At 37.3% G+C, this 17,157-nt stretch overlaps 1 protein-coding gene across 20 annotated transcripts in view; it reads left to right on the top strand.

Annotated features, from left to right (window-relative positions):
- Positions 1 to 17,157, top strand: part of dock7 (dedicator of cytokinesis 7) — a 68,424-nt gene that overhangs the window by 25,200 nt on the left and 26,067 nt on the right. For 8 of the 20 annotated variants that reach the window (XM_061738689.1, XM_061738693.1, XM_061738688.1 and 5 more), the window contains exons 16-26: positions 260 to 330; positions 5,099 to 5,237; positions 5,426 to 5,527; positions 6,216 to 6,302; positions 7,292 to 7,523; positions 8,466 to 8,630; positions 8,863 to 8,883; positions 9,199 to 9,368; positions 11,581 to 11,670; positions 15,253 to 15,342; positions 16,526 to 16,621. In XM_061738689.1, coding sequence (XP_061594673.1) covers positions 260 to 330; positions 5,099 to 5,237; positions 5,426 to 5,527; positions 6,216 to 6,302; positions 7,292 to 7,523; positions 8,466 to 8,630; positions 8,863 to 8,883; positions 9,199 to 9,368; positions 11,581 to 11,670; positions 15,253 to 15,342; positions 16,526 to 16,621 — 1,263 coding nt within the window. The remainder of the gene's footprint in view (positions 1 to 259; positions 331 to 5,098; positions 5,238 to 5,425; positions 5,528 to 6,215; positions 6,303 to 7,291; positions 7,524 to 8,465; positions 8,631 to 8,862; positions 8,884 to 9,198; positions 9,369 to 11,580; positions 11,671 to 15,252; positions 15,343 to 16,525; positions 16,622 to 17,157) is intronic. The other 12 variants (XM_061738686.1, XM_061738695.1, XM_061738694.1 and 9 more) reach the window with 4 other exon arrangements.

Genomic DNA, 17,157 nt, shown 5'->3' with positions numbered 1-17,157 from the left:
ACTGTCAAAAGAAAAATATTATTAGATATTAACTGTTAATATCTTAGCTATATGTTTCATTGTTAACAGCTTTTCACTTTTACAACCTTATGATAGTTATTAATGAATACATTAATAGTTGAACTAATTTCCCTTTGGGTATTAATAAAGTGTTTTTGAATTTTACATTGTAATGTAGTTGGCAAGTTGAATTATTCATTTTAACAAGTCATTTGATGGATTTTCCTTTGATAAAATTGTTGTTTTTTTTATTCTTCAGGTTATATTTGGGAAGTCCAGCTGTGCAGATTTTGCTAAAGAGGCTTATACTGCTGTGGTGTACCATAACAGGTAAATCTCTTTTTCATCTATAGGCGCTAAGTGTTGAGTCAGTAGAAAGAAGTTTCTAAATGATGATGCTGGATTCACACAGTGTTTCTTGCGTCACCTGCGTCTCTATTGACTTTGAATTGACTTTGAATTAACATCATTTGTTGCCAAAATTGTAGGTTGGATGTGCTTTTTCGTCTTTTTGTAGATTCAGCCCATGCATCAGCCAGTCAAGTTGCGGTTACGCAGCCAGAGTCTAGTCAATAAAATCGAGGTTGGTCAAAAGCGAAAGTGGATTGTTTTGACCATCCTTCAGAGGAAAAGCTAATCATCAATGTCTTTAAATGCAAAATTCACCTCTCTGCTCTTCTGAAGAACAGAATGCTCCCAAAAGCGAGGGTTGGCAGATGTGGAAAGCGTAGATAATCCCAGGCCTTGAAGTGTTGGACTCATCATCCATTGTGTGTTGCCACAATGCTGCTGTATGAATTAGTTGTAAAGTTGTAATATAGAAAAAAAGGTGAACTACTAAGTGAAATTGAAAGGGTAGTAGGAATTCTTGATGACAGATAGGGACAAGCCTGCTAGTATAGCCATTTGTAGCATATTTTAGCTCTGGGGGACATATTTTAGCCTGGACTGAGCTAGCCTTGTTCATAGGGAAGACAATCGGGAAGCAACGATATTGTGAAGAATGTTGTGATCTATTAGGAGTATAAGGCAGATATAAGATGGTGTTCAAGTAGACTGGAAAGGAGCCGGCAAACGAGGTGTAAGAGAGTATCAGTGACTTGGACTTTGTAGTTGTGGATACTCGTAGCCAGGGTTTCATGACACATGCTGGTAGGCCAGCCAAGAGAGAGTTGCAGTTGTCGAGGCGAGATTACTGTATGGGATTACTTTTGTTTCTTAATTTGGCTTTTGAATTTGGGTGTGTCTTGTCCTAAATTAAAAGAGCAAACTATGAGTTGCTATCATAAATAGGAAACTTTACCATTTCTTCATTGCTGGAAGGAAAACCAAAATTGTTCGACTTGTGGTCTTTAAAAATGTATTCCTGAGGGCTGTTGTTATGAATTTGCCTTGGCTTTTGTCTGTGTGCACGTGCTTTGTGGTTTGTTTTAAAGCAATATTGTCCAAACAATGTTCTTTGAGTACCAGAAATGTGCAAAGATGTGATCTGTAGCACAAGTGAGTCTCTCCTCTAACAGCACTACTGTTTTTTTCCTTACATACATAAATACACACATGGACATATTTTTTGATACCTTTCTATTAAAGAAAGATAACTCACGGTGGCTACTGAAGTTGCAAATTTCATTCAGATTTTAAGCATCCGCGAGACTGTAACCAACCTTCCTGTACGTAGCTGCAACAGGAGTAGGGCTGCAGCTATCGAATATGTTAGTAATCGAGTATTCTACTGAAAATTACATTGATTAATCGAGTAATCGGATAAAACATATTTTTGTTTAGTTAAAGAGCAATTATAAATATACATAAGATGTTAGATGTTAATTGACATTACTAAGATTAAATTATATAATACAGTAGGTTCATGGCTGTGCATTTAAAAACCCTGAACTTACACCAGTCGACCAAATTCACTGCCTTCACTCAAAAAGGATCTTACCAAGAAATGTTCTTATTTCTAACCTAAAAATGCCATTACACCTGATATCACACATAACTTAAAAGGTTAGGTGTTTTTCCCACGTGTTTCAATTGAACTTTCATTTTTGTCAAGCAAATTTGAAGTTCTAGTTAAGTTTTAAGTTAGAGTTTTGGCAGTGTTCAAAATAAAATGATGAGCCCTGCTGTATTGGAGCACATTAGGCACCAGTGCTGCTTGTTTTATCCATGAATGACTACAGACCTAAAATTGAAAACTACCCAGTTAGCTTTATTACGTTTTTATTTTTCTGACATTTTCTGCCTTTTCTTTTAGTTAAAACTGTAGCGGGAACAGAGGTTTATGTACCGGGTAAAGGCTGATTTATGGTTAGCGTTACAACAACGCAGAATGGTGCGCGTCGCTGCGTACCCTACGCCGTAGGCTACGGCGTACCCTACGGCATAGCCGTGGCAACAGAGCCTGCACGGCAGCGCAGCATCGCCAGCCGGAACGGCGCTCTCCGCCCTTGCCGGAGAGCGGCGTAGGCTCTGCGTCGATTTAACGCGGAACAATAATTTTGGCTTTAGAGGGGGAACATAGGAGAACGGACCAGAAGAATATAGCGTGGATTAAAAATAAAAGTTAAGCACTGAACTACATGTGTCTACCGTCTGGGCCATTGCAGACTGCCTGAGCACGGCATGTTACAAAACAAACATATCCGCCGCCTCTTTCTTCCCCCTTTAACGTGCGCAGCGCATGGATGTACGGCGCAGCGTCATCACGTTGTGTCGCATTAAATGTAGTCCGGGCGTCATGCGAGGATTTGAGCTGGTGAAATTAAACGAAAAAAATAAAAAATTAAACGATTCCTCGAGGCAGAGAAAATCGATCATTTTTTGTAATCGAATTACTCGAATTATTCGAGGAATCGTTTCAGCCCTACACCTGATAACACACATCACTTAAAAGGTTAGGTGTTTTTCCCAGGTGTTTCAATTGTGTCAAGCAAATTTTACTCAATCTGACATCACTGTCAGATTGCGCCTGTGCGCCATCTGTCACTGTTGGAGCAAAAGTGGAGGATGCCACTTTTTCTGTGAGCCCTGATCTAAATCCCATTAAATAGATGTGCAAATAGCTGAAAAATACAGCCTGGAAAATGAGCCCTCTAAGACCGAGACAGCTGGAGCGGTTTGTTCATGAGGAGTGGACCATACTGTATACCTGTCTACAGGTGCAGAAGTGTCATTGATGGTAACAGAACTCAATTAGTTGCAGTGGCTACCGCAAAACCTTGTGCAATAAAACACATTGTTGAGTGCACCAAATATTTTGAAAAAGCCAGTTTCAGGATTAAAAAAAAAAAATTATTCTGTTTAATCAAAGTTAAAAAGTAAGTAATTTTCACAAGTCAATTTTTTGTAAATTATAATCTTTTTTTACTTTTGTCATTTTCATGTCAGATAATTGCTTTTATACTCACATTATTACCCAATTTTTTTTTTTCTGAAGAAATGCAAGTTGTTCTTGGGGTTTTTCTTTCTGCACAATTTCCCCTTTTCTGGTCCAAAATCATCATAATTGTTCCCATGAGAACATAGAGCCCTTTTGCGACCCTCTTAAACAGTTTTGGTTATTCCCATCTCAGATTCAATCCTAGTGGATTTGTTAATGGGCCTGCTGCAGTTGTGGGTTGTTTGTTTCTGTACATGTGCCTGCAGAGAAGGTCACCTCCTGTGGGACCTTTGGGAATTCTGCTCGAGTGATGTGTTATGTAATTTCTGTCTTCATCTGTCGTTCCGTTACCGCCATGAAACCCTGCTCAGACTTTCAATCCAACTCATTCTCTGTACTTTTCAGAACGAGTCTTAAAAAGTTCTTTGGAAAAGCATAGAAAGAACCCAGAAGATATTTATTATCCTCTTGTCCCTTTTAAAAAACACATTCTGCGGAATAGCAGGAGTTGCTGACCACAAAGCTGGCACTTGCACACTCATAAACTTGATTAACATTAAGACTTTTAATGCAGAAATATCGACCAGTTGGCAGTGATGTATCGTCGTCTGGAGAAGCTGATATACTCTTAAATATTTTTTTTCCTCTTTTTTTATCTTCCTGAGATGCTTGTCCAGCAAACGATAAATATCCTGTGTTTTAAACATTGTCTTGTTTTACTACGCTTCCATATCTAGTCTGTTCCAAATATCTGAAGGTACGGTATAGATATCGTCCCCCAACTTCTGCTGCGTGACTTCAGGAAGCAGCTAGCTAGTGAAGGGCAGGTAATGCCGTCACCATCCTGGAAAAAAGTTCTCACACTACAGAATGTGATCAAAAGGGATTCATCACTGACAAGTGGGTAAACCCCTTCTGTTACCCATTAACAGAAAACTTGCCAAATTTTGATTATATGCTAAGTTCATCCATCATCAAAGTGGATGAAAACAGAGTGAAAATGCATAAACATGGTAATTTATCTACTTGTCTTTTGGGGTTCGTTTTATACTTCCCACACACACACATTCTGAGCCCAATTGAAATCTTGTTTTCATGACTTTAAAATTCAAAACAAAGGGAGAAATTTGTGGTAATGGCTGGGACTGAAGGAAAACTAAATGTGGAACACATAATTGGTTAACAATTTCTTTCAATATGCTTTAAATACCAGTAAAACCAGGTGGCGTCATTTTTGACCCCAGAAAATAAAAGGTGTTTGGCAGTCGGGAGAACATTACACCATGATGGTTGCAGAATACCGTCCTGGCTGCTGCTAATAGTTTGCATATTCAGTACCCTATTGGGTGGATGACTGTAATACAGCTGTCCCTTTAAAATAAACAGTTGTTGAAGATGGAAAAAGAAGATAATGATGAAATGGAATAGGAGAATTATAAGCTTCAGGCTTCCTCCAGCAGGAATTACAAATCAGGTTGTGTTTAGATGATTAATTAACAGGCGATGCTGATTACATGGGTGGGTTTGTAAAAAGATAAATAAAGAAAGAAACCAAAAAATAAAAAATAAGACCCTGACCATGAATCACTACTGTATCTCACAAAGAAATCTATGCTGGCTGGTTTCCATTCCCAATACATCAACTTGTTTCATGTAAATCAGTTGGTAGCACTATCTTGGCGAACCTTTTTACATTAAATGTATTAATTGCTGCAGATCTCCCGACTTCCATGATGAGATCAAGATCAAGCTGCCCGCCTCTCTGTCGGACCACCACCACATTCTGTTCACCTTTTACCACGTCAGCTGCCAGCAGAAGCAGAACACCCCGCTGGAGACGCCCGTGGGATACACGGTCGGTTAAGACAAGCAGAGCAACACATTACTCTCCTTTATATAGCAGTTATGTGCAGCATACTCATACACCACAAACCACAAATAACTATATGCATATCAGGGTAAAACTGTAATGACTGTGCTTGATGTTTTATGTTGCGTTGAAACCTTTTTTTTTTATTGTTTTTTTTTTTTATTCTTCTGCAGTGGATCCCCATGTTGCAGAATGGACGGCTGCGAACAGGACACTTCTGTCTGCCGGTTTCTCTTGAGAAGCCGCCACAGTCGTACTCTGTTCTGTCCCCAGATGTAAGAAACAATTAATCAACTGTGAAAATTAGTGTAATTACTTATTTTTTTGCAAATTGATTAACAAATTTACTAAGACAAATACAACGTACCTGTGTCTCCTTGTCAGACCCGGAGTAGTTTTTATGTTTTACTTTACAAAACGCATAATGAATTAAAAAAAAAAAAAAAAAAACATTAATAAACAAAAGGGAAGAGTTATAACTTACAATGGAAGTTAAAGGTTTAAATTCTTAAATAGTTGTATTTAATGCTTTTGGTTTCTTCACACGCTGACAGAGATTTTATTCAACATTAAATCCTTCCATTTTTAGAGAGAAGTTCTCAACAGTCTTTAGGTTTTCAAGTACCCTTTAAAGGGCTTGTTTTACCTTTAATGTGTTCAGCCAAGAATTAAATGTTTATGATGTACTTTTATGACCATTGAGCTGTCATGGTACTTTCAGTTTACAGTAATGTTTCATGAATTTGAATAGAGCTGGTTTATAGGGAAAGATTTTACAAGCATTGTCTAATAATTAAAAAAAAAAAAATCTAAATAAACAAGTTTTTTTTTTTTTATTATTTTTAAATGAGTAATCTTTCTTCAAGTGGCCTGTAAGCATGACAATTGTAGTTGAATTAATGTCTTTCCTTTCATTGTTTATTTCCAAACTGCCGGATTTACTCAGGTGTTGTTTTATTTCAGGTTCCTCTCCCAGGAATGAAATGGGTCGACAACCATCGAGGTGTTTTCAATGTAGAAGTGGTGACTGTTTCATCTATCCATACACAGGTAACAGTACTCCATGCAGCTGCTTGACATCATACACATCATTTGATGTGTTAATAACGTACTGTACCATGTGCATTACCGTTTCTTCTTGCCTTTTGTTATTGTCTATATATAATATATTTAAACTGGACACAATTTTATTTATAAAGCACTTAAAACCAACACAGTTGGCCAAACTGCTGCCCACTAAGAGAATTAAAATAAAAACAAAATGAAAGTATAAGAGAGAAAGAGAAAACTGTTTTATTTCACTATAAACTTAAACATGGATGAAAATAAACTCTTTAGAAATTAAAAATGGCTCCTGAGTAAAATAAGATGCTGTAAAACTGCTGTTTCATAACCATCATATAGTTCATAATCGGAAACTTCAGTTGAGATTTAGAGAAACTGCTGCACTGTTTTCTCACATTTAGACTGTAATTCTTTCCCCAACACCAGTTCATTAGTGGGTGAATCTTACCTTGCCAGTGATTTAGTAAGGTCTACTCCATCTCTGTATTTGCTGTGGTGTGGAGGGCTTGACTGGCTGCAAGAAGGCCAACGGGGATTAATGTGCTCATAAATCACTGCTCCTGGAACAGATTAGATTTGCTGGATTCACTCGTGTTCTTGCGGTAATGTTCGTTTGGTGGTTTTACTCAGTGAGCCAACTTGCCAATTTAGAGGCAAGTACAGGTAGTAGATCTCTGCCTGCTTTCTGTTTTTGACTTCTTATGCATTTTTTATTCACATTTCCAATATTAAAATGTCTTCTGTGTGCTTGGTTACTATTTCTTTTGGGTTTCTTCTCTTTCTGTTCTCTCTGTTTTCTGTTGTGGTTCTCTACTCTTCTTCCCTACTTTGTTTTGCATAAATCTTTGGTTTTGTATTGTTCATCCTTTTTTCACTCTTGTATATTTTCAACCTGTTACTTGTCACTACATTTTTAACGCTTCTGTTTCCTTTTCACTTCCATCCTTCCCATCCTTCCCAATCTCCATCCTTAGGACCAGTACCTGGATAAGTTTTTTGCCTTGGTACATGCCCTGGATGAGCACATGTTCCCAGTCAGGATAGGAGACATGCGCATCATGGAAAACAACCTGGAGGCCGAGCTAAAGTCCAGCATCGCTGCGCTCAACTCGTCCCAGCTGGAGCCGGTGGTTCGATTCCTTCACCTTCTACTGGACAAGTTGGTGCTGCTGGTAGTTCGGCCTCCAGTCATTGCTGGACAGATCGGTACGATTTTGGATTCCACAAATAGCAGATGAGAAGTCAGACTTAACACTTAATTTTAGAGTAGCTTCAAGTGTAAGGTTAAATATTTGAAGTAGACTAAATGTATAAGTTGAATGTGTAAAGCAACTTTGAATGTTTCTCATCGATGCAATACAAAGGATAAGTGCATGACCGTATTTTCTGGACTATAAGCCGCTACTTTTTTCGTAGGGTTTTGAACCATGCAGTTTATACAAAGGTGCGGCTAGTCTGTGGATTTTACTTCCACCACTCGGGGCGCTCTAACCGGGATTAGAATCAAAACTAAGACAAAATAAATGCAAAGAAGAATACACTACTTCTTCTTTAGCAGATAGAAGTAGGTAGAAGCAGATTTCAACCAGATAAATAAATAGCTCATAGTTATTTTCTCTTGGTTCTGTCCCGTTTTAATCAGCAAAGTTGCTGCCGTGTTAAAAGACACTGTTAGGAAAGGGTCTATTTAGGTACATACATGTACATCATTTACAGTTCAAAATCGTTCTGTACTTGTATTAAATATCTAATCTAACAACATAAATATCTGCGGCTTGCATATCTTTTTTTTTTAATAGAGCGGATGCGGCTTGTATATCTTTTTTTAATTTTTTTTTTTTTATATAGGGCGGGTGCCGCTTATAGTCCAGAAAATACGGTAATAATAATAATAATAATAATAATTATAATAATTAATTTCAATGTATATAGCGCTTTTCACCTGAAGCGACAGATCTCAAAGAAGCTTTACAAAGAAGACTAAAAACAAGACTAAGAGACGAAGCCTAGCTACTAAATAAGATAGAAAGTTGTGGGCAGCAAAAATGAAAAAAAAAAAAAATATATATTTTTGATGCCATGTGCATTTCATCCAGTTTTACAATACTGTGAAGTACACACAGCATTATACTCCCGTTGTTGTTGCAGTGAATCTAGGTCAAGCTTCGTTCGAGGTCATGGCATCCATAGTCAACCGCCTTCACAAGTGCCTGGACACCAGTCAGGACATGCACGGACGCAACAGCCTGCTGTCCTCTTACATCCACTACGTCTTCCGTTTACCAAGTATGGACCCCAACTCCCCATCACCAGGTATTTTATAGCCGGCGGAGACGGTGTCGCATCCTCTTGTCTTTATTCTTTATCTGTTCTTCTGATTTACCCTTTTATGTTACTGTCGTCTAACTCCCAGCTCGCCCTCAATTGCTTGTCTGTTACCAAACCTGCATGCCATAATTTTTCTTCTATTTCTTTTTATCTTTTGCTTTTTTTATTTTTTGTATCCCCTCCTATGCCCATTTTACCTTCTGCCTGCCCAACACAGACCCCAACTCATCCCAAACAGGTAGATATCCTCCACTACTGAATGCTTTAATCTGTGTACAACTGTTTTGTATTTTGAGTGTAAATTGTCACAGCAAATAATATTTTCTTAAAGATCATTATATACCATGATTATTAGATATTATAATTTGGGGTTTTAAGTATTCGAAAGACCATCCATCACCAAAGCATTTTTTCTATACAATAATTATTATTGAATCATTATATTTATGAATGACACATGAGTTTTGGGTTCAAAACCTTAAATTCAATTCCATCAGCACTTCCCATAACTTTCCATTTGATAGATGGGTTTTTATTCCACTGTGTGCCCCAGGTCCAGGAGGTTTAGGGGGTTCGGTTCATTATGCCACCATGGCTCGCTCTGCTGTCCGGCCAGCGAGCCTCAACCTCAACCGCTCCCGTAGTCTTAGCAACAGTAACCCTGACATATCTGGTACACCGACTTCTCCTGACGACGAGGTTCGCTCCATCATTGGCAGCAAGGTAAGGTCGTCAGACATGAGTCTGTCACTTCTATCATCTCAGCACTAATAGTTTGCGTGACAATACAAATAAGAAGCTCATGCTCAGAATCAGCATCAAATTTCATTTTCCCATTTAATGATACAAGGCTATATGGTACGGAAGAGTATCAGGGCCAGGCAGGAGAAAAATAAAAATAATATTTTAGAGGAGGAAGATTTTTTTTTTGATTATGCACCTCGAGAAAAAAGTCGAAATGTTGAGAAAAAAGTCGAAATGTCAAGAAAAAAGTCGAAAAGTTGAGATTAATGTTGAAGTAGAATTTCGAGAAAAAAGTCGAAATGTTGAGAAAAAAGTCGAAATGTTGAGAAAAATGTAAAAATTTTGTGAATAAAGTCGAAATGTTGAGAAAAAAGGCGAAATTTTGAGAAAAAAGTCGAAATGTCGAGAAAAAAGGCGAAGAGTCGAGATTAATGTTGAAGTACAATTTCGAGAAAAAAGTCAAAATGTCGAGAAAAAAGTATAAATGTTGAGAAAAAAGTCAAAATTTCGTGAATATTTCGTTTCAAATGTTGAAATTTCGACTTCATTCACGAAATTTCAACTTTTTTTCTCGAAATTGTATTTCAACATTAATCTCGACATTTCGACTTTTCTCTCAACATTACGACTTTTTTCTCGAAGTGCACAATAAAAAAAAATCTTCCCCTCTCAAATATTTTTTCTCCTGCCTGGCCCTAATACTCTTCCGTAATATGTTCATGTTTTGCGAGGAACTAAAAGTTTCATTACATATAATACCACCTTAACATGGTGCTGGTTATTTTACTAGAGGTCATTCTGGTGCCACCTGCACCTTCTGACAGGATCTTGTCTTGATGCATCAAAAGACTTGAGACAATGGAGCGGTTGCTGTTCTTGATTCTTGATGATGTTGTTCACAAAGGAAGAAATACAACTTTCCTTAATAACAGATAATAGGATTGTATTCTTCCCAAGGCTCATGCCCCTATAAGTAAAAACATAGCTTTTGTGTTCATCTAAAGAAATGGTGCAGTCTGATAGATCTAATCGATTTTCCTCAACATGTAATGTCACTATTTAATATTGATTCAGCTCACCTGGAAGCTGGACTGGGGTATTACCAAAACAAACAAACAAAAAACTAAAGCATTGGTTTGTGCACTTAGATTGCACTACCTTGATACAGAGCTGCAAAAAAGAGCCTGGACATTACAGAATGGAAAACATCCATAGGAAAAGTTTTGTGGGTTTTTTCTTTGGAGGTATTTAACCTCAGACACAATTTGGCTTGTTGCCCCACTTGTGTATGCTAGATGTGCTAGATACCAAAGTTATTTATTTAACAGTGCTGTAATCTTGAGATGAAGTATTTAGTCCTGACTCAGGAGAAGCTGCTACACTGAATCTATATTTCTTAACCTACTTCGTGGAGAGGCCTCCATGTGCACCGTGACCCAGTAGAGCTTTTATCAACTTGTAAACTGTATAGCCAATACGTAAACATAGGCTCGAACATCTTATCTGTCTAACCGCTGTAACGTCAACCTGTCACTTACAGACAAATGTGGGAGCAAATCTTTGTGGGTGCAGATTTTGAAAAGCTTATACTTTTTCATTTCAGTCAAAACAGAAAATTAACATGTTTTTAATGTCTTCGGTAGTAGCATAGTTTCAGTCTTTATTGTTTTCTTTTTGTTCTTTTTAATTTAGTTTAATTTAATGTATCTGTTGTCATGTATTTCTTTTTTATATATATATATATTTATATATATCTGTGAGTTCTCGCTTCAATTTTTTTTGTTTAATTCAGAAAGCACATGAGCAATGAGTGAATGATGTAATGTGCCTTTCTTATTCTCTTCCTGTACTTGTAACCATGATATGATGGATGCAGCCCCATTCTGATGAATGTTCCCTTTGCTGTTAATGCTCAACTATACCTTTCTTCTCTTGTCTCTTGAGAGAGGGAAAGCTATTCTTGCACACAGAGAAAAAGGGAGAGACAGGGAACCTATGTGCTTTGCTCCTCTGTGGTTATGATTTTTCATTTACTTACAGCTAAACTTATTGGGGCCTTGGCATCTTCTAGCAGTCATGACCTCTGAACCGTTTTAACTTGTCATTATTCCTTCCCTCCTCCTTCCCCCGTGCTGCTCGCTTGTTTCTTGCTTCCTGCCTGCCTTGCGTCCTTTGACCTTGGCACACCTAGGGCTTAGACCGCTCCAACTCGTGGGTGCACACCATGGGCTCTAGTGCCCCCTGGGGATCCAGCCCTGGGTCCGCTCCAGAAACCATGCAGGTGGTTTATGAATGCCCCGTCCTCCACTCTGCCACACTACAAAAACAACCTTTTTCACACTGAATGGATACTGGAATATTTGGAGTTTTGGTTAATTTGTGTGCTTTGCAAGAGCCCCTTTTTGGTTTCTCTCTTGATAGCAAACATTTTATTTTAATGTTTTTCACACTCCCTGTATGGGGTAGATATCCTGAAGGAATTTACAGTGGTTTTAAGTCACATGACTGTGACTACCAACCACTTTTCCTTAATGTAACCAAACTACAGAGATTTCCAAACCACACAAAATGTTGCTAGTGTAACACAAAAGCATAAAAGACCAAAACTTAAGAATATTACAGCATTCTCGTGAACTTTAAAACACAACTCTCCCATAGTCCCACACATGGGAGTCACAGCCGTCTCCATGTCCCTCACAGATGTTAGGCCTTGTTCAGGCGTGGCATTAATATGCTTAAGTGATCCGATCACAAGTGGACATCCTTAAGTGTAGATGTGCATGTGCACAGGATATTTTGATAATGCATGGGCGTGGTCTGGACCATGTAAAACGCATTATTTTAGCAATGTCAGTGTAAATGTATTGCTCAATTGAGGGCTCAACTAACTTGCTTTGCTTAGGTAAAAAAAACTTATTTGCAGAGTCTCTACTTTTTGTATTTACACATGCTATTATATATTTAATTTGTATTAGGCTAAGATAAAGCAGTGTCTAAATGTCTATTTTTGAGGCTCTAGGACTGGTCATGTCAGAAATCTAGTTATAAGAGACTTGAGGTAGGTCCAGATGATAACTGGGGGTAATAATCAGTTTTGATGCAGGACTATGAATGCACAGACCAATGTGAGATTAAAAACTCTCATTTCAGTTCAGTTTAATAGTTATTTATTAATAACAGAAAGGAAATTATTAAAAAAAAAGAGAAAAAAAACAACAACTAAAAACTTAAAAAAGGAAGACTTTACTTTTAATTTCCAAGGGTGTCACTCAAGACTCACAAGATATTCTAATACCAGGTGTAAAGTTACACATTTAGAGTCGTGCACTTGCGATTGGATGGCCAATAATGCATGTTCATGCCAGGTATGAAAAGGACTTTAGAATCTCAGATGTCCACCTTCTTTGCTTATCACATCTAACACTTCTCTTTTTCTCTTTGCTTGAATAAAATTAACCTCGATCCAGATAGCAGCTTTGATTCAAGACCAGAGTTATCCATGGCCGTCATTTTTCGGACATTGTCGACCTCCCTTTCCCTCCATGCTGGGTTTACACACCATTTTCAGTGGAGCAATCAGTCATTGCTAGAAAATTAGACCAAGATATGATCTGTTTGCATGTCTACATCTCAGACGATTTGTGGGATAGTAGAGAAAAAGAGTAGTGTTAGAAATCATTTTCATTAGTATCCTAGACTTTGTTTGAATTCTTCTTTCCTTTCCTCCTGTCTGTATTTTCTCTGCACTCAGCCAGTTTACCTGCATGACTCCCTGCTAACCACACATATCATTCACTTTGTCACGGGAGTATGGTTTATTTGTGAGTGTGAATGTGTATCAACATGTGCAAGGTCCTTGCCTCACATCTCTGTGATGTTTTGTCCTCAGTCATTTTAAGTTGTCATAAGACTTAGTTAGTTATTAATTTACACATCAAGTAACCGGGATAAGATTGCAGGTGTATATTACGATCATGGGATGGCACCTAGATTTCCTAGATTCTGAGTGATCAATTATAATCACTCAGAAATTGTAGAGTAGTCTCCTTTTTGGCTGTTCTACATCTTTGCAGTATTATTTTCACTTGTAAGGATGCAAACTAGTGCATCAATGGTTGTAAGATGAGGGAAACGAGTCATTTGACGTGGACTTGTTGCAAAACATTTTGTATTTCTGCCTGAAAGGGATATCCACACCAAAAACAATACCACAAACAATAACTATGACAACAATATCAACACTCACACTGTTGAGCAATAACACTCAGTGAACTGTGATTTTAAATATGATGCACTCTTCTGCTGTAAACATGTAAACTACTTCTAATGACCTGCTATATTGCTGTTAACATGAACAAACACTATTCATACGTAGGTATGTTAGCACCAGTTTGATGGTCTGCTGACGATAGTTGGAGGATATCATCAATAAACAAACATAGATCCCATCAGCACCAAAGACCACTTGAGTAGTTTTTATGTGTAGTTTTTAATCTTGTGTCATTATGATAGATTGTGTAGTAACTGCTGGTCCATAGTCAATAGGGCTGGAGATCGATTCAAATATCAAGAATCGATTCGATTCCGATTCTTAAGATTCAGAATCGATTATCACGCTTTGATTCGATCCGATTCGATCCGATATTGATTTGGGTTACTGTTAATAAAACTGTTTTTTCAGCTGTTCATGAATTATATGACTGTCTAGTTATGCAACATATTAATACTAGTATTATATTGAGATTCAAGAGCAAGTATTGCAGCTAATGATGCTGTAAGGACCAATCACCTCCCAGAATGCTGATAGAACTGCTTTCAGAAACATTGTGTGGGTCAGAATTATCAAACAGATCCAGGGCAGAAAACAGAGGACGAAAGAAATCGCTTTTATGTTTTCCCCATTTATGAGAATTTGGTTTTTAACATTTATGCAAATGTAACCCCAAGACAGTATATAAAGCAAAGAAATATAGACAATTTATGCGATTATAACTGAAAACTTTAATGTTTTCATACCTTTAAACATATTTAAAGGCAAAAACATGGAACCAGTTATTTTATTCCCGTGTCCAACAAAATATTCCTTTTTTGGGCATAAACAAAAAATTACCAAAAGTTGTAATGTAATGTTTTTTTTTGTGTTTTTTTTAAATCGATCTTTAGACATATGAATCGATTTTTAGGAATTATTATGAGAATCGATTTAAAATCGGAGAATCGATTCTTTTCAACACAGGCCTAATAGTCAAGACTGGATTTTTTTTAATAGGACAAATTATACCTATACATTCAATTAGAAAACATAAAATAATTGGTGAGAAAAGGTGAAAATAGCATTAATAAAGTCCTTTTGTTTAGCAATAATCTATTCCCACTATAACTAAGATGTTATAAAAGGACAAGAAAATGTGATCTTGGATTTTTATTGGCTGTCACTTAACTTTATCTTTCAGCAAATCAACTTTAATGTTACTCAAAATAAGATTGTTTGCCACTATCGTTCTTTCTATAGTTGTTGCAGGTCTGGAATCTGGCGCACACATCGTTTTAGATATTGTTTATAGATACAGTTATTGTTAAAATGATTGTTCTTCGTGTGGATAGCCCTCTAGGCTCCGAAGCCACTGATGGTTTAGATTGCGGGTGCAACGCTCGTTGTGGCCCTTGTCCTGTGTCTAATCGTTTTGTGTTTTCATGTACCCGCAACAAATCACAGAAGTGAGATTTATGCATGTGTGTGGGGGGGATGTGTGTGTGTGTGACCCAGCACACGCAGTCAGCTGTGTGTGTTGAGGAATAACCCCACACCCCTGTTGCTCCTCCACTAACCTTGCTGTCACCGTTCCATTCATCCCACTCATAGGCCATGGAGCGCTGTGGCAATCGCATGTCTTCGCACACTGAGAGCGCCAGTTTCTTGCAAACTTTAACAGGACGGTTGCCCACAAAAAAGGTAGAGCCACTCGCACCGGGGGAGGAGCCAATCCCACCCTCCTCTTATTTGCCTCCTCATCTGTCCTGTATGTGAATGTGTGCCTCTGGATTGGTCGATATCATATTTGCTTGTTGTGCAGTCTTGTTGAATGCTGTCTGTTCCTTATTTGAGTTTCTATCTTCAAAATGCTGCAAAGCCTTGAATATTGGTTGTAGTCTGGCTAATACTGACCGTGAGGTACACTGACAGTATCCACGTAATCTGTGAAGTCTTTTATTTGTTATTTACTCAAAGAAATATCCCAAAGCTGTGTTTTAATCAGCTGCTTTGATCCCACAAGAAATATTCAAACGGCTTTTTGGCTTTATGTTCTATCTGTTATGTTATTTCTAAAGTTTATTAGATAGAATATGTTTTTAGGGAAACTTTCAAGCACATTTCTGTTTTCCCACTAGGCTGTGTATATCAACCAAACAGATGTATCTGTAAAGTACATGACAAACAATGTCATAATTGGACAAGTTAACGAGAATAACAAAGACTTTCCAGATAAGAGATGATGTATTAGCCAGATTACCATAGATGTTTGTACAGATTATACAGCAGATTTATAGTTATACACAGTATTTAAAGAAAATTGTTAAAAGTAGAGTTGTGCCATGTACAAACAATGTTTTATCTCTATTTAGAAGACAAAAAAAACACATAAAAACACATAAAAAGTAATTTCTGTAAATTATTTTAACACCTAACCTTTCCGTGGCTTTAATGAAGTTCATTTCCAGTGTTTGGGGAGCAGGAACTTTACTGGACAGTTTTATTTATTTATTTTTTTCCTTTTTCATGTAGAAAACGTAGGGTTGCTAACCGTTATTAATACTTTTGATTGACCTGCCCCCAAGTTTATAAGGCCAGGAGAGATTTGATTTAATTTTATTTCATTTTATTACATCTTTAAGCAGCAGAGAGTAATTGTAAAATGTTAACATGCCATTTACTAACAAAAGTCCGCCGCCACTCATCACAGTGAAGAAGTACATTTTAGAATCTAGTTTCCAGTATGTACAACTTATAGATCTTTTAAAAATATACTTTTTCAGGCACGTCACATAATTTTCGCCTTTGCCTCTATTGCTCTGTTTCCTCTCTATATCTGCCCTTCCCTGTCCACCTCTTTGTGCCTTTTGAACTTGCTGCTCAGCTCTTCCATGAGGAGTTGGCTCTCCAGTGGGTGGTGAGCAGTGGCAGCGTCCGGGAGGGGGCGCTACAGCAGGCCTGGTTCTTCTTCGAGCTCATGGTAGGACACGCAAGCTTGATACGTTATGAAATACTTGAACATAATGGTGTTGAAGTACTAGGGCTGGGCGATATATATCGAGATTTTAATATATATCGATATATTTTCAAACGCGATATGGTACGAGACAATATCGTTTATATCGATTTAAAAAAAAAAAAAAAAAATTATGATTTTGATATAGCTTATTTTGTGACAAATTGACTTGAATGTTTTATTTGAGATTTGCACAAATGTTTTGTTATTTGCACAACTGTCAACCTCAGTGGAAAAGTCTGCCTGTTACTGTCTACATTGTATTAATTGCACAGTGTATTTTAATTTAATTGTTATGCAGGAAAGGGATATTTGTTTTATTTTATTCAAGAAGCATTTTTATTCTATATATGCAGGCAGTTTATTTTTATTTCATTTGTTTTATACATTTTGATATTGTGCAGACCTGTTAATAAAGGAACCTGTGTGACATTTGGCACGAGGCATTGTATTAAAACTGACTGTTTTTTTAAGGGTTTGCCTCAGAAAAAAATGAAGCT

This window comes from Cololabis saira, chromosome 13, assembly GCF_033807715.1.
Source record: "Cololabis saira isolate AMF1-May2022 chromosome 13, fColSai1.1, whole genome shotgun sequence".
Lineage (NCBI taxonomy): Eukaryota > Metazoa > Chordata > Actinopteri > Beloniformes > Belonidae > Cololabis > Cololabis saira.
This window is presented reverse-complemented; position numbering and strand designations above follow the sequence as displayed.